This window comes from Chenopodium album, chromosome 9 (genome assembly GCF_948465745.1).
Source record: "Chenopodium album chromosome 9, dcCheAlbu1.1, whole genome shotgun sequence".
Classification (NCBI taxonomy): Eukaryota; Viridiplantae; Streptophyta; class Magnoliopsida; order Caryophyllales; family Amaranthaceae; genus Chenopodium; species Chenopodium album.
This window is the reverse complement of record NC_137842.1, coordinates 11836977-11860744: the sequence shown is the minus strand read 5'-3', so window position 1 is coordinate 11860744 and position 23768 is coordinate 11836977. Positions and strand designations below refer to the sequence as shown.

The 23768-nt window shown below is 36.6% G+C and overlaps 4 protein-coding genes across 4 annotated transcripts; 3 read left to right on the top strand and 1 right to left on the bottom strand.

The window, feature by feature from the left end:
* Positions 1–337: 337 nt before the first annotated feature.
* On the bottom strand, positions 338–8830 carry LOC145557447 (uncharacterized). The gene is made up of 5 exons (XM_081618631.1): positions 7843–8830; positions 5288–7782; positions 4388–4780; positions 2405–2481; positions 338–800 (listed from the first exon to the last, which is right to left on the bottom strand). Exons 1-5 carry the CDS (start codon positions 8828–8830, stop codon positions 338–340), a joined length of 4416 nt encoding a protein of 1471 aa, XP_081474757.1.
* A 6291-nt stretch (positions 8831–15121) lies between these two features.
* On the top strand, positions 15122–15820 carry LOC145557446 (uncharacterized). Its single transcript, XM_081618630.1, has one exon. The coding sequence runs from the start codon at positions 15122–15124 to the stop codon at positions 15818–15820; it is 699 nt and encodes a 232-aa protein (XP_081474756.1).
* Positions 15821–16690: 870 nt separating this feature from the next.
* On the top strand, positions 16691–17323 carry LOC145557445 (uncharacterized). The gene has a single exon (XM_081618629.1). It carries the CDS (start codon positions 16691–16693, stop codon positions 17321–17323), a length of 633 nt encoding a protein of 210 aa, XP_081474755.1.
* A 443-nt stretch (positions 17324–17766) lies between these two features.
* Positions 17767–19283, top strand: LOC145557444 (uncharacterized). Its single transcript, XM_081618627.1, has 3 exons — positions 17767–17857; positions 18211–18728; positions 18873–19283. Exons 1-3 carry the CDS (start codon positions 17767–17769, stop codon positions 19281–19283), a joined length of 1020 nt encoding a protein of 339 aa, XP_081474753.1.
* The last annotated feature ends 4485 nt before the right edge of the window (positions 19284–23768 follow it).

The window sequence follows — 23768 nt, the reverse complement described above, 5'->3', positions numbered from 1 at the left end:
TATCACACAATATAAGCACGATTCATACGCAGGATTAAATGAAAAAAAAAAAATTCCCATCCCGCGATACTCTTATTAAGTTCGATTATAAACAAAGAGATTTTCCCAGAAAGTATATGATTACAAAAATTAAACTTGCTCTTGCTCCCAAATAAAAGTGAAATGAAGTTCTTGAAAATAAAATATCAACTTCTTATTATAACTTATATAAAGGTCTCAATCCCAAATAAAAACTATGTAGCACTAGCTATTTATTAAAATACCATCCAGATCAAATTATAATGAGGTTCTAATAACTATTATCAATGGCAAATGCCTTATTCATGCTAACTCCATCCTAACAAAAATAATCCTCAAGGTAACACATTCTGTTCTTATCTCTCTTCTCATTGTAATTATTAACATCAAAATCAAGGTCATTTTCGTCATCTGATTCTTCAATAATAATTGACTTGTAGAGCGGATTTGGGTTTCTAGTAGCTCTCTTCCCAGCATTTGGATCTTCAGGTGGTGGTTGTAACCATTCTAGCTCATCCTCATCTGGAAATTCAATAAGAGTATAATCATGGAACATTCTTTGGTAGGTTTTAATTTTATGCTTCTTATTCTTTGCTGTTTTAAACTCATGTAAGTACTGGTAGTCTTCCTCATCTGGATTAGTTGGCGTCATAATCTTTTCAAACCTTTCTACAGTATCGTCACTTCGAGTATCACTCTCATCTTCAGACATAGCAATGGGGTTGTTCCTAATATCATTACTCACTTTTTCAGACGTGATCACTGAGTCGCTCATCCTTTTTCTACGTTAACCCAATGCAAAGAACATTCAAAAGCATAAAACAAGCACATCATAGAAGTAAATCAATTAGAACATAATTATAACATGCTAAATAAATAAGAAAATAATACTTCATGTGATAATTAAATGCAAAAGAGAGGAAAAAAAAATGCGTATGATGTATGCATGCATTCCCTTCTTAAGTCTACCCAAAACTCACCAAGTAGAGAAAAAAAAATTTTCAAATTTGTTATAAATAAAATGGTTTAAAACATACTTAGTTTCAAATGGATAAAAAAAAAATTTGTCATTAAAATTTTAAATCATTGATTAGGCGCCTAAGTCATACTAAGCTAATTGGCTTTAGTAGTAATTAAATCTAATCTAAGCTCCCAGATACCACTTTGTAACACCCCAATAATTCTCTCTTAAAAACCTGTGAGAAACCTGTATATAACCTGAACAATTTTCAAGAGAATTACTGGTGTGCTACCGCCACGTGTTCAAACGTTAAGGCTATCTCAGAAATTAGCAGCGGAAAACCAAAACAGTTTTAAATAAACCTCAAAACAAAGGAATTAAATCAAAATAAGTATTACAAGATGGAACCATTAAGGCCCTTATTCAAAACCCAATAAAAGTAGTAAGTGTTTAAATTCAGAGTCCTAATAACTTCAAACTCAAAAGAATTAGCGTCAACTAAAAACAAATTAAATTAAATTCAAACTTTGCAAAATAAATAATATGGAAACCACCAACTCTCTACTCAAGATCCCACAACCCTGATGAATGCTGCATGTGTGAGAACCTGTGGTTATTCTGCTCCCCAATATTACAAGTGTAAAAATTGGATCGTCACAGGGTCATTGAAAGGCGAAGGCCATGACCAAAGAAAGACACACACAAAAGCACGCAGTCAGCAAAGCTGAGTACATACAAGCTGCGAAAACGAATTGAGAAAATACCTAACATGCTACCAATATTCAAGCACAAGCATCATTAAATATAGACTCAATTCACGACTCGATTCACAAATTTATTAAGACCTCACTATTTAATATTAACTGACTCGTTTATTTATTTCATTGGATTTAGCAATAGACAAGGTTGTCCAACCCATGTCCCATTTGGAACATCAATAAAGAAAATCCCCATGCCTCCTTTCGGAAACATCAATAAACATCCAACGACCACGGGCGCGACTCCGTGACCGTAGTTAGTATGAGATCTCACCTAAATCCTAGTTTTAGAAAAATAATATTTGAAAGAAGAGACTCGTAGATCAGACGGCCTCGAGAAAAGTACACGGCTAATACCCCATGTACCCCAACCCCTGATTGTCATTACTCCAGAAGTGCACCAATCTAGAGTTTTATTGCTCATCCATCTTGCACTTTACGTGATTTACAGGTTTAAACTTGGTGATGACTCATATGCATAACAATACAATTAATCCAATATCAATTCAATCAAGAAAAACAACTTTCCAATTTCAATTCTTGATTTATTAGTGGTAAGCAACATTTATTATTTATTCCATTACTATCTCGGTGTATAAACACCTTGAGTGCATAAGGCACCCCAAAACCTTAACCTCGTCTTACAAGACTTGCATTTCTCCTTTACTCATCCTGTTTACATAATCCTGAACGAGTAATTATTTGATCTTTACACCAATCACATACCTTTGCCTTTAAGCACACCTTGCATAAATAAAGCACACATAATACTTGCATTATAAACTAGTGCACATCATTTGAAATTCACAATGTATAACCAGACAATTTAACCCAGTCAATCCTATACATGATACTAAGTTCTCAATCCGTCCTTAAACATGCACCTACAAGCAAGGTTTCGTATCTTGTACGTACCTTGTGTAAACAATCCGGTTGGCCACTTTAAAACTAGAAGTCGCCTTCTACAAAGTCCTCTCCTAAACCAAACAATTAGGAATAAATCAATACCAAAGCAATTAAAATTACAGCAATACTAAACTACTTTAAAACCTCTTAAATTACCAAAACAAAGTCTTTAGATTGTCCCCAAAAATCAAAGTTAGTAATATAACATCCCAACTTTAAGTTTACATGTTAGAATTATGAAAACATAGTGTTTTATATCAAATTACAGCAACTTTAAAGTAGGTAATTAAATCTGGAATTTTATTTTAAATATATAAAATAACCCCATAAGCATAATTACTTGAAATAGTCATTATATAGCAAGTTAGTGTGTTAAAAACCCAAGAATATATCAATTCAATGCAATTAGAGGCTTCAAAATAAAAGGTATAAAATCTGAAAAATTTTATTAAGATTAGAATATAAAGTTCAAAGCTCTTTCAATCACAAAATACCCACAATAAATATTTTATAGGCTTAGAAGCATAAAAACATGAAATTAACACTACTAATCCATAAAAATTGAAACTTTATTAAATCTGAAAATTTATATACAACCAAAATAATCATATTTTGACATACTTTGAACATAGAATAATTAAGTAATTTGTTTAGTACGTTATTAAGCCTTAAAACATGAAAAATCAACACTTTAAACCCTAAATTTATACATACTCAAATCTGAAAATTAATATAATACTTTAAACATGTTAAAACCCATAAATTTATAATCTTTTGTAATTTACACATAATATCAAAGCCTAATATCAACAATTTCATAATTGAAAACGAATAAAAATTGAAGCTTTAATTAAAAATAACAAGAATAAGAGAAGGAGAAATAAGGGGAAGGAGAAAGGGAGGAGTCGAACTGCTGGGCTGCTGACGGCGCGCGGTGGCTGCTGGGCGGCAGGGGCGGTGGCTGCTGGGCGGCCGGGGCGGCAGCAGTTAGCATGTTTGTTTTTTTTTTTCTCTTCTCTTCGTGAAAACAGTAGGAAAGGAGGAGAAAAAATATGAAAGCTTTTCTTTTTTTTTTACGTGAGAAGGATGAGGAAAGTGAGGGTTTTTGAGGGTTTTATTTGGGCTTTGGGTTTCTTAATTAGATTAGGAGTAGTATTTGGGTTTTGGGCTATGTTAGAATTACTTGTAAATTAATAAAAATACACTAGTTTATTTTAAATCCTTTCATAAAAATAATTTATTTAGTGAAATTGCCATAAATATAATTGTAAGAATAATATATAAATAAATTATAATTAAATTAAAATATGGGGGATTACAATCTACCCCTCTTAAAAGAAGTTTCGCCCTCGAAACTTAACCCAAAAACCATAATTTTCCAAAATCATTCAAACTTTTTGTGTTTTGTATTGCTGTAAATTGCTTGCTTCTCAACAAACATACTTAAAAAATCGGACTTTGTACTCAATGAACTCATATTTGGCTTAAGTTTACATACTTTTATTATATGTAAACGCAATAATAACGCATAATGATAACCAAAAACATGCAAAAACGTGCAAAATCAAGCAATAACTGGTATAATTGAGGTAAAAGCGTGAAATTACATCGCATTCTTCTCCCCTCAAAAGAAAAGAGTTACGCCCTCGTAACTCACCTCGTCAAATAACTCGGGATACTTGTTCCTCATCTCTTCCTCGGCCTCCCAAGTAGCTTCTTCATATTCCTGATTAGACCAAAGGACCTTCACTATCTTCACATCCTTGTTTCTAGTACCACGCACTTTGTGATCTAGTATCTTTACTGGTCTTTCTACATAAGTTAGAGACTCATCTAATTGAATAGTCTCCGGTTGCAAAACATGGGTTTCACTAGGCACATACTTTTTCAGTTGGGAAATGTGGAATACATCATGCATTTTCTCGAACTCTATTGGCAAAGCCAATTTGTAAGCCACTTTCCCCACACGTTGGAGAATTTCATACGGACCTACATATTTTGCACTAAGTTTCCCTTTCTTGCCGAATCGCATCACACCTTTTGTTGGAGAAACCTTTAGGAATACTTTGTCCCCAACATTAAACTCATCATCTCTCCTTTTCAGGTCAGCATAACTCTTCTGTCTATCTTGTGCTGCCTTGATACGCGACTAGATTAGTCTCACCTTGCCCACCATATCCTCAATGAAATCTGTACCCAAAGTAACCCGTTCACTGTAATCACTCCAGCAAACTGGACTTCTGCACTTCCTTCCATACAATGCTTCAAAAGGTGCCATCTTGATGCTTGCATGGTAACTGTTGTTGTAGGAGAATTCGATCAAAGGTAGGTGATCCTCCCAATTTCCTTGGAAATCTAAAGCACAAGCTTGTAACATATCCTCCATGGTTTGGTTTGTTCTCTCAGTCTGACCATCTATTGCAGGGTGAAAAGCAGTACTCATCTTCAATGTTGTCCCAAGGTTCTCTTGCACTTTTTGCCAAAACTTGGATAGAAACCTCGAGTCTCTATCTGACACTATGTCCTTGGGAACCCCATGCAACCGAACTATATTCTTCACATAAACACTTGCTAGTTGCTTCTTTTTCCAGGTCTCTTTGATAGGAATGAACATCGCTGACTTAGTAAGTCTGTCCACAATCACCCAAATCGTGTCATTCCCAGAACGAGTCTTGGGTAGGCCTGTCACAAAGTCCATGGATATAGAGTCCCACTTCCATTCTGGTATCTCCAAGGGTTGTACTTTTCCCATGGGTCTCTTGTGATCTATCTTCACCTTCTGGCACGTTAGACACTTGGATACAAACTCAGCTACCTCTCTCTTCATATTCGGCCACCAATAGAACTCTTTCAAGTCCTTATACAACTTATCTCCCCCAGGGTGAACTGAATAAGGTGTATTATGGCACTCCTCCATGATTTTTCTTTTAACATCCTCACACTTTTGTGGTATACACCATCTCTCCTTATATCTCAAGCTCCCATCCTCATGAATCTTGAATTCAGTCTCCGCACCACTAGTCACACGATCCCTAATCTTCTGAAACGACTCATCCTCCAGTTGCCTTTCTCTAATCTCCTCAAATATTGTAGGTTGGATGGTTAAAGCACTCAGTAATCCCTCTAACTCTCCTTGATTGATAACCTCAAGGTTCAGTCTCCTCATATCTTCACACAACTCATTGGCCACATTTATAGCATTGACATTATGACTCGACTTTCTGCTAAGGGCATCAGCAACTACATTCGCCTTTCCCTCATGATACTGAATGTGGACATGGTAGTCTGTAAGATATTCCAACCATCGACGTTGCCGCATGTTCAAGTGATCTTGGGTAAAGATGTACTTTAGACTTTTATGGTCCGTGAAGATCTTACAAGAAACCCCGTACAGGTAGTGCCTCCAAATCTTCAAAGCGAATACAACAGATGCAAGTTCCAAGTCATGGGTAGGGTAGTTGACTTCATGCTTCTTCAATTGTCTCGATGCGTATGCGATCACCCTTCCATTCTGCTGTAGGACACATCCCAGACCATGCTTCGAGGCATCACTATACACTTCGAATCCTTCTATCCCATCAGGTAATACCAGCACTGGTGTAGTGGTTAATCGCTCTTTGAGGGTTTGAAAAGCTGACTCACAACTCTCGTTCCACTCAAACTTGCTCTGCTTCTTCATAAGAGTAGTCATGGGTCTGGCTATCCTCGAAAAATCCTTGACAAACCTCCTATAATATCCAGCTAATCCCAAGAAACTACGAACATCAGTCACATTCTTAGGTGTAGGCCACTCACTCACCGCCTTGATCTTCGCAGGATCTACGGATACACCCTCCTTCGAAATGTAATGCCCCAAAAATGCAACCTTCTCCAACCAAAAATCACACTTAGAAAACTTAGCATACAACTTGTTCTTTCTAAGAGTTTCAAGGGTAGTTCTCAAGTGCTCAGCATGTTCTTCCTCATTCTTCGAATACACCAAAATGTCATCAATAAACACAACTACAAACTTATCCAAATACTCATGAAACACTCGGTTCATCAAATCCATAAATATGGCTGGTGCATTGGTTAACCCAAAAGGCATGACTGTAAACTCGTAATGTCCATACCGAGTTCTAAAGGCTGTTTTTGGAATGTCTTTATCTGCAACCTTCAACTGATGGTACCCCGACCTCAAGTCAATCTTCGAAAACACACTTGCCCCCTTTAGCTGGTCAAACAAGTCATCTATCCTAGGTAAAGGGTACTTATTATTCACAGTCACATTATTCAACTCTCTGTAATCAATACACAGCCTTAAACTTCCATCCTTCTTTTTCACAAATAACACAGGTGCTCCCCAAGGTGATGCACTGGGCCTAATGAACCCCTTGTCTAACAACTCCTGCAATTGAGCCTTTAGTTCACTCATCTCAGCCGGTGCCATTCTATACGGTGCTTTGGAGATAGGTGCGGCTCCTGGAACTAAGTCAATGGTAAACTCAATTTCCCTCTTAGGTGGCATTGTCGAAATATCTTCTGGAAAGACATCTAAAAACTCATTCACAATGGGCACATCCTCCATCCGCCTATTCTCACTCATACTCAAATCTTGAACACAGCAAAAGTACAATGGACATCCCTTATTCAATAGCTTCTTCACCTTCATCGCAGAAATGATCCCAAAATCTTTAGGCTTCCCTAACCGTCTATAGGACACTTTCTTACCCAAAGGATCACTCAGTTGTACCCTCTGCATCTCACAGTCTATCTTAGCCTTGTATAAGCTCAGCCAATCCATCCCCAGAATTACATCCAAGTCCCCTAGGTTAAACTCAATAAGATCTGATAGAAAGATAGCTTCTCCTATTTTCAAAGGCAAGCCTTTGAATATTTTATTACAATGAACAAGTTTGCCCGTAGGCAGACTGACTGACACATCAACATGACTCGATTCAGTTAAGTTTAACTTGCGCACAAGAGAAGTAGAAATGAAAGAATAAGCTGCTCCAGAGTCAAATAGAGTGTTGACAGAGATAGATTGGATAGAAAAAGTACCGGTAACCACATCGGAGGACCTCTCATCTTCTCCCTTGCTCATCACAGACAAGCGGCCAGGAGTGTTATTTCTTGCCTGATACCCATTGTTGTTGTTGCCTGAGTTGTTGTTGTTGCCATTGCCATTGCCATTGCCAGACCTGTTGTTATTGTTGCTACCATTTCCAAACTTCCCATTTTGACCATTTCCCTTGTTCCCCTGGTTATTGTAATTGTTAGGCCTCTGCTGGGTGTTCCCGCCATTCCCACTGTTTCCCTGTTGTCTCTGTTTGGTGTAACACTCATACTCCCTGTGTCCCTTCTTGTTGCAGAACCTACAGGTCACCAAATTTCCATCACAGTCTCTCCTAGGGTGGTTCCTTCTACACTTCTTACAGTGGTAGGTTCTCTCCCCATTGTTAGCATTGGAAGAACTACTAACATTCTGGTTACCCCTATCAAACGAGTGTCCATTCCTAGACCTCTTGAAACTACCCTGGTTCTCAAATTTCCCAAAATCCTTCCTTTTTTCCCCAGCTCTAGCACTCGCACTAGCAGTCCTAGTATTCAGATGGTATAGATGGGCAGCTCTCTCATACACCTTGTCAAGGGTTTTGAAAACTTTTCCGGCTAGGTCTTTCTGTAACTCGTCAGTCAACCCCTGCTCAAACCTCTGAGCCTTCAACTCTTCAGTTGGTACTACCTCGGGAGCAAACCTAGAAAGGGTCATAAACTTATTATAGTATTCAGAGATTGACATGTTTCCCATTGCCAGGCTTATGAACTCCTGAGCCTTCTGTTTCTTAAGGAATTGGGGGTAAAACTTGTCCCTCAAGGAGGTCTTAAACACTTCCCACCCAAAGTCAGGTTTGGCCCTAACGGTCACAGCATTGTCTCTCCACCATATATCAGCCTCGTCCTTAAGGTACATAGCAGCCTGATCCACTTTCAGACCCTCAGGACAGTTGAGTGCCACGAACAACTTATCAAACTCCCGAATCCAGTTTTCTAGGAAAGTAGGGTCAGCACCTCCCCTAAAAACTGGTGGTCTAACCTGGGCCAGCTTTTTAAACATTTCAGCTTGGGGGTCGACTTGGTCTCCCCGGTTTTGGATCACATTTTCGGCCAACAAACGAATAGCATCAGCTAAGGCAGCGTTCTCAGCCATTCTAGCTCTACGCCTGAAATAAAATAAATGTGCACTCCATTTTAAATGAAATCCAAATTCTATTCACATATATTAATTGAATCACAATATCATATTTATCACATAAATTGGTTCAAAAGGGTACCTTGAGATTGCACCCCCTTGTCCCAAGCAAAATATCACACAATATAAGCACGATTCATACGCAGGATTAAATGAAAAAAAAAAAATTCCCATCCCGCGATACTCTTATTAAGTTCGATTATAAACAAAGAGATTTTCCCAGAAAGTATATGATTACAAAAATTAAACTTGCTCTTGCTCCCAAATAAAAGTGAAATGAAGTTCTTGAAAATAAAATATCAACTTCTTATTATAACTTATATAAAGGTCTCAATCCCAAATAAAAACTATGTAGCACTAGCTATTTATTAAAATACCATCCAGATCAAATTATAATGAGGTTCTAATAACTATTATCAATGGCAAATGCCTTATTCATGCTAACTCCATCCTAACAAAAATAATCCTCAAGGTAACACATTCTGTTCTTATCTCTCTTCTCATTGTAATTATTAACATCAAAATCAAGGTCATTTTCGTCATCTGATTCTTCAATAATAATTGACTTGTAGAGCGGATTTGGGTTTCTAGTAGCTCTCTTCCCAGCATTTGGATCTTCAGGTGGTGGTTGTAACCATTCTAGCTCATCCTCATCTGGAAATTCAATAAGAGTATAATCATGGAACATTCTTTGGTAGGTTTTAATTTTATGCTTCTTATTCTTTGCTGTTTTAAACTCATGTAAGTACTGGTAGTCTTCCTCATCTGGATTAGTTGGCGTCATAATCTTTTCAAACCTTTCTACAGTATCGTCACTTCGAGTATCACTCTCATCTTCAGACATAGCAATGGGGTTGTTCCTAATATCATTACTCACTTTTTCAGACGTGATCACTGAGTCGCTCATCCTTTTTCTACGTTAACCCAATGCAAAGAACATTCAAAAGCATAAAACAAGCACATCATAGAAATAAATCAATTAGAACATAATTATAACATGCTAAATAAATAAGAAAATAATACTTCATGTGATAATTAAATGCAAAAGAGAGGAAAAAAAATGCGTATGATGTATGCATGCATTCCCTTCTTAAGTCTACCCAAAACTCACCAAGTAGAGAAAAAAAAATTTCAAATTTGTTATAAATAAAATGGTTTAAAACATACTTAGTTTCAAATGGATAAAAAAAAAAATTTGTCATTAAAATTTTAAATCATTGATTAGGCGCCTAAGTCATACTAAGCTAATTGGCTTTAGTGGTAATTAAATCTAACCTAAGCTCCCAGATACCACTTTGTAACACCCCAATAGTTCTCTCTTAAAAACCTGTGAGAAACCTGTATATAACCTGAACAATTTTCAAGAGAATTACTGGTGTGCTACCTCCACGTGTTCAAACGTTAATGCTATCTCATAAATTAGCAGCGGAAAACCAAAACAGTTTTAAATAAACCTCAAAACAAAGGAATTAAATCAAAATAAGTATTACAAGATGGAACCATTAAGGCCCTTATTCAAAACCCAATAAAAGTAGTAAGTGTTTAAATTCAGAGTCCTAATAACTTCAAACTCAAAAGAATTAGCGTCAACTAAAAACAAATTAAATTAAATTCAAACTTTGCAAAATAAATAATATGGAAACCACCAACTCTCTACTCAAGATCCCACAACCCTGATGAATGCTGCATGTGTGAGAACCTGTGGTTATTCTGCTCCCCAATATTACAAGTGTAAAAATTGGATCGTCACAGGGTCATTGAAAGGCGAAGGCCATGACCAAAGAAAGACACACACAAAAGCACGCAGTCAGCAAAGCTGAGTACATACAAGCTGCGAAAACGAATTGAGAAAATACCTAACATGCTACCAATATTCAAGCACAAGCATCATTAAATATAGACTCAATTCACGACTCGATTCACAAATTTATTAAGACCTCACTATTTAATATTAACTGACTCGTTTATTTATTTCATTGGATTTAGCAATAGACAAGGTTGTCCAACCCATGTCCCATTTGGAACATCAATAAAGAAAATCCCCATGCCTCCTTTCGGAAACATCAATAAACATCCAACGACCACGGGCGCGACTCCGTGACCGTAGTTAGTATGAGATCTCACCTAACTCCTAGTTTTAGAAAAATAATATTTGAAAGAAGAGACTCGTAGATCAGACGGCCTCGAGAAAAGTACACGGCTAATACCCCATGTACCCCAACCCCTGATTGTCATTACTCCAGAAGTGCACCAATCTAGAGTTTTATTGCTCATCCATCTTGCACTTTACGTGATTTACAGGTTTAAACTTGGTGATGACTCATATGCATAACAATACAATTAATCCAATATCAATTCAATCAAGAAAAACAACTTTCCAATTTCAATTCTTGATTTATTAGTGGTAAGCAACATTTATTATTTATTCCATTACTACCTCGGTGTATAAACACCTTGAGTGCATAAGGCACCCCAAAACCTTAACCTCGTCTTACAAGACTTGCATTTCTCCTTTACTCATCCTGTTTACATAATCCTGAACGAGTAATTATTTGATCTTTACACTAATCACATACCTTTGCCTTTAAGCGCACCTTGCATAAATAAAGCACACATAATACTTGCATTATAAACTAGTGCACATCATTTGAAATTCACAATGTATAACAAGACAATTTAACCCAGTCAATCCTATACATGATACTAGGTTCTCGATCCGTCCTTAAACATGCACCTACAAGCAAGGTTTCGTATCTTGTACGTACCTTGTGTAAACAATCCGGTTGGCCACTTTAAAACTAGAAGTCGCCTTCTACAAAGTCCTCTCCTAAACCAAACAATTAGGAATAAATCAATACCAAAGCAATTAAAATTACAGCAATACTAAACTACTTTAAAACCTCTTAAATTACCAAAACAAAGTCTTTAGATTGTCCCCAAAAATCAAAGTTAGTAATATAACATCCCAACTTTAAGTTTACATGTTAGAATTATGAAAACATAGTGTTTTATATCAAATTACAGCAACTTTAAAGTAGGTAATTAAATCTGGAATTTTGTTTTAAATATATAAAATAACCCCATAAGCATAATTACTTGAAATAGTCATTATATAGCAAGTTAGTGTGTTAAAAACCCAAGAATATATCAATTCAATGCAATTAGAGGCTTCAAAATAAAAGGTATAAAATCTGAAAAATTTTATTAAGATTAGAATATAAAGTTCAAAGCTCTTTCAATCACAAAATACCCACAATAAATATTTTATAGGCTTAGAAGCATAAAAACATGAAATTAACACTACTAATCCATAAAAATTGAAACTTTATTAAATCTGAAAATTTATATACAACCAAAATAATCATATTTTGACATACTTTGAACATAGAATAATTAAGTAATTTGTTTAGTACGTTATTAAGCCTTAAAACATGAAAAATCAACACTTTAAACCCTAAATTTATACATACTCAAATCTGAAAATTAATATAATACTTTAAACATGTTAAAACCCATAAATTTATAATCTTTTGTAATTTACACATAATATCAAAGCCTAATATCAACAATTTCATAATTGAAAACGAATAAAAATTGAAGCTTTAATTAAAAATAACAAGAATAAGAGAAGGAGAAATAAGAGGAAGGAGAAAGGGAGGAGTCGAACTGCTGGGCTGCTGGCGGCGCGCGGTGGCTGCTGGGGGGCAGGGGCGGTGGCTGCTGGGCGGCAGCAGTTAGCAGGTTTGTTTTTTTTTTTTTTTCTCTTCTCTTCGTGAAAACAGTAGGAAAGGAGGAGAAAAATATGAAAGCTTTTCTTTTTTTTTTTTTTACGTGAGAAGGAGGAGGAAAGTGAGGGTTTTTGAGGGTTTTATTTGGGCTTTGGGTTTCTTAATTAGATTAGGAGTAGTATTTGGGTTTTAGGCTATGTTAAAATTACTTGTAAATTAATAAAAATACACTAGTTTATTTTAAATCCTTTCATAAAAATAATTTATTTAGTGAAATTGCCATAAATATAATTGTAAGAATAATATATAAATAAATTATAATTAAATTAAAATATGGGGGATTACAGTCATGGAGTCACATTCGCCCGTATTGGCATCTACTCGATTCTTATAGTGAAAAGCATTCCTGCGATCTCAAAGACATACAAACAATAATTCAATTCGCTCCAAACTATTATTTAGCTAAATTGGTTGAATATTAATGCAACGTATAATTCTAAAATATTTGTGATCACTTGATTAAACAACAAGATTAAAAAGGAACCTAAACCGGTTGTCCAAATTATCTTATTAGGCGTGATTTTCAATTACATATTCCCTTTAAACATGCAATATAGTGATCATAAAAACAATAGAATAAACGTTAATATTGGAAGCAATTCAACAATAAATTGTTAGTCAAATCAAATAATAATAACAACCCTAATCATGATACTAGCAATATAAAAATAAAATAAGAGTAATTAAATTAATTAATTACTCACATTCTGCGCGTTCCTTTAAATTGCTACATCATGAATAAACTGTTAGTAACTTCAATAAAAATATAAAGTAAATGGAAATTTAATTAAATTAAAAGTAAAGTTGATTTGGTCCAAACCCTCAGTTATTTGTACCTTTCACGCCTTGGTTTAAGGACGGAACCTCGGGTTAAGTATATACTCCTTGGAGTGCTTAGGGGAATTATTATGGAAGAATAAGGAGGCTAGAAATTAGGTTAAAGAGGGAGAAGAGAATGATTTTTGGTTTAAGGTGAGAGAGAATGATTATTGGTGCCCCGTACATCAGAAATGAGGGGGTATTTATAGAGAAAATGTGCTAAGGGAGCACACGGAACCCTAAAATGATAAAAACCCTAAAAAATTATCCCGCGACACGGCAAAGTGTACCGTGACACAGGAAATCCCACCGTCAGACGGGAAACTTTCCCGTGACACGGTACAAATTTGTGTGACACGGGAAATATTTAGGTTACGGGAAGGAAAACGCGTTAAGGGTTTATGCAGAAAAGACACGGAATGTCCCGTGACACGGCACAGGTACCGTGACACGGCAATATCCACCGTGACACGGTAAAGTACACCGTGTCACGGTATGGGAGACGCGGAAATTACACGGAAACAGCTCCGTGTCATGGGGAATCCCACCGTCAGACAGTGTAAATTCCCGTGACACGGTGGAAAATGCCGTGATGCGGGAGTTGTTTAGGTACGAAGAACGCAAATAGGACACAGAATAGCCCCGCTTCACAGCAAGGGCACCGTGTCACGGGGATTCCCACCGTCAGACGGTGCAATTTCCCGTGACACGGTGGAATTGCACTGTGCGCGGTGATTCCAGGTTTTTACCCGTTTTTAAAACCATCATAACTTTTGATCCGTAACTCTAAATGAGGCATGTAATATATCATTGGAAAGCTTATCAAGTCTACTTTCCAACCCAATTAGAATCAAGTCAAAATAATATGTATATTTTAATATATGGCCGTTTTAGTGGAAGAGTGTCGGTTTTAGGCCGAGTTTGGTGTTTTGCTCATATCTTTTTCGTTATAGCTCGGAATTGGGCTTATGATATATGGATGGAAAGCTTATTTAAAGGCCTATCCAAAAAAATAATAATTGGATCAAAATTGTATAGCCATAAAATCAGTTTCTCTCAGTTTTGCGATGTGGACACGAAAAGTGGAAAATAGGTTATGGTTTAGGGAAATGAGCTAGAAATTGGATTGGTTCATGAAATATATTGGATAGAACATGGATTTAAGCACTCCAAAGATTAAATACTCAACTCGACCAATAATGACGGTGAAAGGTGTTCATCAACGGGTTTGGTTTTGGGGAGACATTTTTAGGTGTCTACACTACTATTTCCCAACTCAAAATATATAATTTTTAGTAACCAATAAGTACCGGTACTTCCATAAATTTAATAGGGCAATAGTTAGAGGATCACCTGGTTGTAAGTTGGTCGAACCATTATGTAATTTCCGCATTTATATTTTGGGAGTTCGAAATTTTTGTTCAAACTTACACGTCTAATAAATTTTGAAAAATTCAGAATTTAAGATAAAGATAAAGTAATTATTGACAATTTAAAATATGGTGAATAGAATTCAGAATTTATGAAATTCTTGAAATACTCCCTCGAAAGAAAGGGTTTTGCTCTCTAGACATTGGCTCTTAGGGTCTTGCTGTCGTTATTGCTTCGGCCTTTGTGATCTGTTTGTGACTTAGCTCTGATCATGGCGGATGACATTGTTGATCGATATTCCAACCTTAAGCTTGATGATGAGGATGGCGATGTTGTTGATTTGGGTGCGGTGGGAACTGCCTCTTTGACTGAAAAATTTCACCTTAAGCTAATTGGGAGACTCGTAATAGAACGACCATATAATATCAATGCTTTTAAATTGACAATGACAAAAGTATGGGCGTTGCAGGACAAATTGGTGATTAGGGTTCTTGGTCCTAATCTCTTTGCCTTCCAATTTTTCCACTGGAGAGATAAGGAGAAGGTAATTAAGGGATGTCCTTGGTGCTTCGACAACCTGCTGTTGGTATTGAGGGAGATTGAAGGGGATGAGCAACCAGAAAAAATCCCTCTTTATCATTCTCCATTCTGGGTTCGAATAAAACATCTTACTTTCAACTGTCGTTCTGATGAAGATGTTAAGGAATTAGTAGCAAATTGGGGTGAAGTGACCGAAATTGAAGAAGATGCCCTGGGTTTGGATTGTTTTCACTGGGTTAATGTGATGATTAATGTTACCAAGCCCCTTCGCATATTTCGGAGAATTTTGGATAAATCAGACAAAGAGGTGCGTGTTAAATTTGCATACGAAAGGCTCCCTTTCTTTTGTTTTGCTTGTGGTATTATTGGGCATTCGGAAAGAGACTGCTTTCTTGTCTCAAAGAAACCAAAGAAGGTACGACTAGGATGAGGGAGGTGGCTTAAAGTGTCACCAAGGAAAGGGAGGATGAAAGAGATGGAAGAAGTTGAGGGTGTGCTTGCATCTCGCCGTATTTTTTTTGTTACTAGAGAGAAGGAGAATGAGAAGGAGAGTGCTTTAGGGGTGGAGAAGGAAAAAGTAGAGGGGGGCAAAGAGGTTCAGTGGGTGAGTAGGGGAATGGAAGTGATGGAGGTAAGATGCTTTTCTTGTCTAATACGGGGGCTGGAGGGAGAAGTGATGGTACGAGTTTGGTTGAGGGGGAGGTCAGTGACTTGAATTTTGTGGAAACTGGTAGTGGTAAGGAGAATATCTCCTTAAATAGAGATGTGGGAAGTCAAAAGGTGGAAAAATTATGTGGCATTGATGCAGTGAATGCTCTTGAAGTGGGGCAGGGGATTAATTTAGAAGTAGTGTGTGGGAATGCCCACGTTGACTTTGTGGCAGGAATGAACTTTAATGCTACTAAGGGAAGAAACAAAAAGTTCAAGAAAATTATTAGAGCTAGGGATGACTTTAACTACCAAATGGAAGCTTTAGATGATGGAGTGTTGGATAAAGGGGTGAGAAATAGTTCTGAGCAGTTTAACGCGGAGGATGAGGCTGCTAAAAAATTGTTGTTGTTTGATGAAAAGACTGGATTGCGGGTGGCGCCGGCTGTCGAATAGCAACCCCGATGAGCTCAATGAGTACTCTGAGCCTTAACTGTAGAGGGTTGGGCAACCCCTCTGTAGTAAGTGGACTCCGGGATCTTGTCCGGAGAGAAGCCCTGTCTTTGATTTTCTGATCGGAGACGAAATTAAGTAGCGTTGAATTTCGTCGAATTAAAGATATTTTGACGGAATTTGAGGGTGTTTCAATTCGATGGGCCGGTCGGGAGGACTAGCATTGCTTTGGAGGAAGGGTATGGATGTGGTTCTTCGTACTATGTCAGTTCATCATATTGATGTTGAGATTCGAGAGGGAGGTGGTGATGTTTGGAGGCTTACATGTTTTTATGACTGGCCGGAGGTGGCAAATAGATATTTGTCATGGAAGTTTCTCACTGATCTTGCATCGCAGTCTGATTTACCGTGGGTTTATATGGGGGATTTTAATGAAATCCTATTTGATTCTGAGAAGAATGGTGGGGATGATCGTGCTGAGTGGCAAATGAATAATTTTAGAGATGCTGTGAGCACTTGTGCTCTCCGAAATATCACTTATTTTGGTTATGAGTTTACGTATGATAATGGTAGAGAGGGTGTTCATAACACTCAATGTCGTCTTGATCGTGCTCTTGCTTCGGAACCTTGGATGACAAAATTCCCAGGGGCGAACTTGGTGCATCTTGATAGAGAGTGGTCCGATCATGCTCCGATCAAGCTGATTTTGGAGACTAAAATCCCTGAGAGGTTGGGGGATAAGCCGTTCCGGTTTGAGCAAGTTGGAAACTTCATGAGGGTTGCGAGGGTGTTATGGAGAATGCATGAAATAGTGGCTCAACCTTGGACTTAAAGTTGGATACTTGTACTGTTGATTTGAAGGAATGGAGTGTTACCAAGTTTGGTAATTTATTTCGTGAGCTTAAGAAGAAGAGAGCAAGGTTGAAAAAATTAAACAAGGGTGGTCTCACTGCTGCTCAACTTGAGAAGCGTAGGGCCCTAATTAGGGATATAGTCGGACTAGTGCAGTAGGAGAAGACTTTTTGGAAGCAAAGGTCTCGTGTTTTATGGTTAGCAGAAGGTGATAAAAAAACGAAATTTTTTCACCAACGAGTATCCACTCGAAAGAGGCGCAACAATATTCAGAAATTAATTGATGATGATGGGGTGTTTCAGTCAGGTGATGAAAGAGTGGGTAAAATATCTGTTGATTATTTTCGACAGTTATTTACCTCGTCCAACCCCACCCTCATTGATCATGCCTTACAATCGTTCCAAGCTAGGGTCACGTCTAATATGAATTTGGTTTTGCTGGTCGAATATACTAGTGATGAGGTGAAGTTTGCTCTGAGCCAAATGCACCCGATTAAGGCCCTGGGCCCGGATGGTATGTGTCCTTTATTTTATCAATATTATTGGCATATTTTTGGCCCCTCGGTTTCTAGTTGTGTATTGTCTATTTTGCGAGGTGCCCCTATTCCTCAGTTCATGAATCATACGTACATTGCCCTTATTCCAAAAAAGAAGAATGTTGATCGTATGGTGGATTTTAGACCAATTTCTCTATGCAATGTGGTATATAAATTGGTCTCAAAAGTGTTTGCCAATCGTTTGAAAATGTTTCTTGATAAGATTATTTCTGTTAATCAGAGTGCCTTTACCCCGGGTCGTCTGATTTCTGATAATATATTGGTGGCTTTTGAGTTATTTCACTATATGAAAATTTTGCCTTGTGTGCAGAGGTGTTTTTGCTTTTTTTAAGGGAGGCAGAAGAGCGGGGTGGTCTTAGGGGTGTTCGCATTGTTCCTTCTGCTCCTTTTATTAACCAATTATTATTTGCAGATGATTGTATTATTTTTTCTAGAGCCGAAGTGGGTGATGCGGAAGTTATACAAGAGGTCCTTCGCACTTATGAGTTGTCGTCGGGTCAAAAAATTAATTATGACAAAACGACCATTTCTTTTAGCAAGGGTGTGGTGGAGGCAAAGCGAATTGAGTTAGCAGGTATGTTAGGGGTGCGTATTGTAGATATCCATGATCGTTACTTGGGACTCCCCACGGTGGTTGGGAGATCAAAGAAGGTGATTACGAGGGGTGTTAAGGAGAAACTTTGGAAGAAACTCCAAGGTTGGAAGGGGATGGTTCTATCTAAGGCGGGTAGGGAGGTTATGATAAAGGCGGTGGCCCAATCTCTCCCTACCTACGCGATGAGTGTTTTTAAGTTTCTATCCTCTTTTTGTGATGAATTACAGTCCTTGGTATCTCAATTTTGGTGGGGGTAAAAGCAGGGAGAGCGCAAAATCCATTGACTAGCATGGAAGAAGCTCTGCAAACAAAAGAGTGAGGGTGGTTTGGGTTTTTGGGATTTTAAACTCTTTAATTGGGCTTTGTTGGGAAAGCAGGCTTGGAGGCTTATGCTGAAACCGGGTACTCTTGTTGAGCAGGTTCTTAAGGGGCGCTACTACCCCAATTCATCATTCTTGGAGGCTGACATTGGAGCTAATCCCAGTTATACGTGGAGGGGAATTGCGGAGGCTAGGCGGGTGGTTCGAAGGGGAATGAGATGGAGGGTGGGTAATAGTGATTCCATTCGGGTTTGGGGTGATCCTTGGTTACCCGATACTCAGTCACATTTGGTTGTTTCCCCTAGGGGTGGTGCTGATGCTGATATGAGGGTGAGCTCGCTGTTGGTAAATAACGCTGCTTGGATTTTGATAAACTTCGACAATATTTTTGGGCCTTTCGAGTGTGATCGGGTTGCAAGTATCCCATTGAGCTCAAGGCTGCCTGAGGATAGCATCAATACAACATAAACGAGCAAAAGCAATGGTCAAATGCAACGGTTAAAGCTAATACAACGGTCTGATGCAACGGTGATAGCTTATGACTAATGCAACCTTTTTGTAAGCTATTGCAACGTTCCTAACATAACCGTTGCATCAGCCTATCAAATGCAACGGAATTTTAGGCTACTGCAACGGTCCAAAAATGATCGTTGCATTAGGTGCTAAAATGTGAAAATTAAAAACGCGCCTTGTTTCCCGCTCCCATTATTTTATCGAAAATTTGAAATTGTTATTCGGCGGGACATCATTATTTTTTGAAATAAATTCTTACCATATACATACTCTTAATGTTTATCCTCTACTCTCTTTCTCTCTCCACATCTATCTTGTCTCTCTCTCTCTCTTCAAGTTCCAAACTTCCAACATCAAGCTTAAAATACTTTCAATTATCATATCTTTTTTGTAAGTTTTTGTTTTTGAAATTTATTTCTTTAATTTTTTCATATTTGAAGTAATAATATGTTTAGTACAATTTTACTTAATTTTTGTTTATAATTATTGACATGCCAATTTTATTATTTATTTTTTTTTTACAATTAACTATTACTAATCAATGAATATTTAGCTAATGCCTTGTTGTATTTAATTATTTTATAGTTAATTTATGTTGGTCATGATATGTAGTTCTTTTCAAGTCCATACTATTTCATTCAATTCTTCTACTTCTATTAATTATGTTTTTAGATTATTTTTCTCTTGGGGATTTTGTTTCATTTGCTCATCTAGTTTTTAGATTATTATTTATGGGTGTTTCTAAATTTAAGTGTTATTTTTGGGTTTGTGGTTTTATTTAATTTTTTGACATTTAAATTAATTATATAGGCTTGGTTGGTATCAACATATCATTGTACTATGACAAATATGTATTATTACCTTCTCTAACAAATTTATCTAATAAGAAACTCAACTAACTTTTATTTTAATGTAGAGTGATGTGATTAAATGATTTTATTCTCTAATGTAATTAGTTGTTTGTTTTATGTATATAGGTACATGGTGATATGATGATGAACAACATGGTGTATATCAAGGAGGAAGAATGGTGATGGGATTATTGTGACAATATTGTTGGACAATTAGATACATATAAAATTAGGTTTTATAATCTCCTTAATCCTTATATAGGTTTATATATTAGTAAATATTTTGTGAACTATTTAGATAAATATTTTGGGTATGGAATTGTTTGCAAAGTCAAATATCAATGTAAAATTACTTAATGTATATATACATATTTCTAGAGGAAAAATAAAATGGTTGTTATATAATTTTGTTTACATTATTTGTTCTTTGTAGTTTTATTAATTATTTTATTTACTACGTGCATTAAATAATAATAATAATAATAATAATAATAATAATAATAATAATAATAATAATAATAATAATAATAATAATAATAATGCAGCGATTCTATAGAAAGTAATGAGTGTTGCACTAGAACTAAAAGACCATTGCATTAGGTCTACTACAACGGTTCGTAGGAAATCTAAAGAACGGTTGCATTAGGTTTTATTAACCGTTGCTTTAGGCCCTGATGCAACGGTCCATGGTTGATGGCATAGGACCGTTGCATCAGGTAAAATGAACCGTTGCATTAAACCTAATGCAATGGCCGCAAATGCTACGACCCTTTAACCGTTGCAATAGGTCTATAACAACGGGTTTTTGCCCTATTGTAATGGTTTTTAGGGGTTGCATTTGCTCGTTTATGTAGTAGTGCATCTGCTGGGATTTGGAGAAAAATGGTTTCTATTTTGTAAAATCTGCTTATAAGGCTTTGTTTGATGACAATTGGAAGCAAGATGAAGAAGCTCCCTCTGCTAATGCTCATACCATTTGGAAAAAAAAATCTGGCAGCTCCAAGTTTTGCCTCGTATTAAAATTTTTGCTTGGAGGGCCTGCCAAAATGCGCTTCCTACTCGGCGTAACATCAGCTATCGCATTAATGATTATAACCTGGATTGCTGTATTTGTGAGAGGGATTTTAAGACAACCATCCATGCGCTTAGAGACTACAAGTTAGCCCGTGATGTTTGGAGAAAAAGTCGATTTGCTCAGGTATCCTACTCCAAAACTAATAATATTATTGATTGGTGGGAAGGGTGTTTGTCAGAGTTTGATGATTTTGATGTGGCGTGTATCATTTCTACCTGCTGGGCTATATGGGGTGCACGAAATTCTTGGATTATGGAGGGGGTGGTGCCTATTCCAGAGAATGTAGTGAGCTATGCTGAGAAGATTTGCTGTGAAGTCAGCGATGAGTTGAATAAGGGCAAGGTATCTGCTGCTGCTGGGACTTCTATCCCTACAATGTGGTCCCCTCCTAATTCGGGTTGGTGTAAGGTGAATGTAGATGCAGGTTGTGTGGGTGTGATGGGGTCGGGGCTTGATGCTGTATTACGGGATAACGAAGGGAATGTGCGGGTTTGTGGTGCTGCTCAATTCTATGACAAGTGGGAAACATCTATTGCTGAGGCCAAGGCGGTGTTGTTTGGTTTGCAAATGGCGAAAGATGCTGGTTTTGATCTCTTGGTGCTGGAAAGTGATTGTATGCAAGTTGTTCAAGCCTTAAAGAACAAGCATTGTGGCTCTGGTTCATTCTCTTTAGTTATAGAAGATATTTTGGCCTTTTGTTCTAATTTTTCTAGAGTAAGCTGGTCTTTTGTGAGAAGAGGAGGGAACAAAATTGCACATGAATTGGCTCACCTTCAACCATGGGAGGTTGGTTGCCATTTGTGGAGTAATGCCTTTCCGTCTCGTGTAATCGAACTTGCTTCAGTTGATTTAATGCATTAGTCTCGCCCTTTGGGGTTGTTTCAAAAAATAAAATAAAATGGTGAATAGATAGCATCCTTAAAGCATGGTGGAAATTTAGTAGTTTGATTTCAAATCCATTTATAGCTAATTATGAGAAAATTTCTCTATATTATAACAATTAAAAAACCTTAATTGTAGTACAAAACATTACAAATGAGTCAAATGGGATAAAATTTGACTTGTTCGGGTTTAGTTCAAGCTAAACTCAAATTTCTATCTATAACTCTCCGACGTTCTTATCAAGTTCGTGTCAAATTATCGTACCATCCATGACACCAGCTCTAATCGAGTAGGTCCAAAGTCTAGCTACAAGTACTAAATTCCCCACCCGATTTTGTTTGAATAGCCAACTACTCTTACTCGAATTTGGATTGTGTTGCCACATACACACTCCTTGACGACCCCACTACACATCTCACTCCCTTTTTCATTGGCTGCCCCACGTCAAACCACGCCTAGAGTATTCTCTCTCCTCCTCTCTCTTCTCTCTTCTCTTACATTACGGAGTACTTCTCTCAATCTCAATTGTTCTTTCAATTTCCCCAATTTTTAGGTCAGAATTTCTTTCAATTAACCTAGATCTCCATGTTTATTTTTGAATTTTTTCTATTATAATTTCGATTGTTATTCAGATTTAGGTTTTGATTTTTGATTTTGATTCTCAGGTTTGGTGTACAGAGAAAGATCTCTTTCTTTGGAGGATTAGATCATGGTATTACTGTTACTCCTTTGAATTTTATTCTGCTTCTGTATTTTTACATACATTTTTTATTTTAAATTTCGCTTTGTTTTTGTTGATTTTTGCTATGCGCTAGATTTCAAATTTTGATTAGATGCTGTGTTTAGAATTGATAGTTTTTCTTCTACTTGATTGATTTTTTTAGCTTTTGTTAACTTTGTAAAATTAAATTAGATCCCGTATTATCTTAACAAAGTTGAATTTTTGTATTTGATCATTTGATGTGAATTGCAAACATTTGAATGTCATATATTGGGTATATTTTTCAGTGTCAATTTGACCTCTTTGGTTAATTTAGGGATAAAAACCAATATGTTGAGGAATTTTGATGTGTATTGGAGGATTTTGTGATTTTGATGTTGTTTCGTTTGGAGATCATTGTTTGCAATTTGAATTCGCTAGTTGGAATTGAGAAAAAAAATATATTAACAATGTGATATGATTAAATTTAAGTTGATTAAGTCATTTGTTCATGCTGCTAATTTGCTCATTGTAGAATTTATTATAAACCGATTTGAAGCTCATTAATACCTTTATGGGACGATTACTTTAGGATTACTTTAAGGTTGCGTTTGGATACTCTTATTTCATTTCAAATAGTGAAATTCAATTCCAGAATTTCAATTGCTAGAATTCAATTCCAAGTCATTTGTTTGGGAAATTATGAATTTGGAATTTGGAATTTCAAATGCTAATAAGATGTTTGGTAATACAATGTATTTCAAATCCAGAATTTCAAACAAAGGCAAATTATGCTAATAAAATCACCACAAAAATACAACATACTTACATCAAAGTTGTAATTCAAGTTCACTCACACTTAAACAAATCTACTAATCATCATCAATTCATCATTACATATAAAATTTAGACTAACTCTGCGAATTCGATAC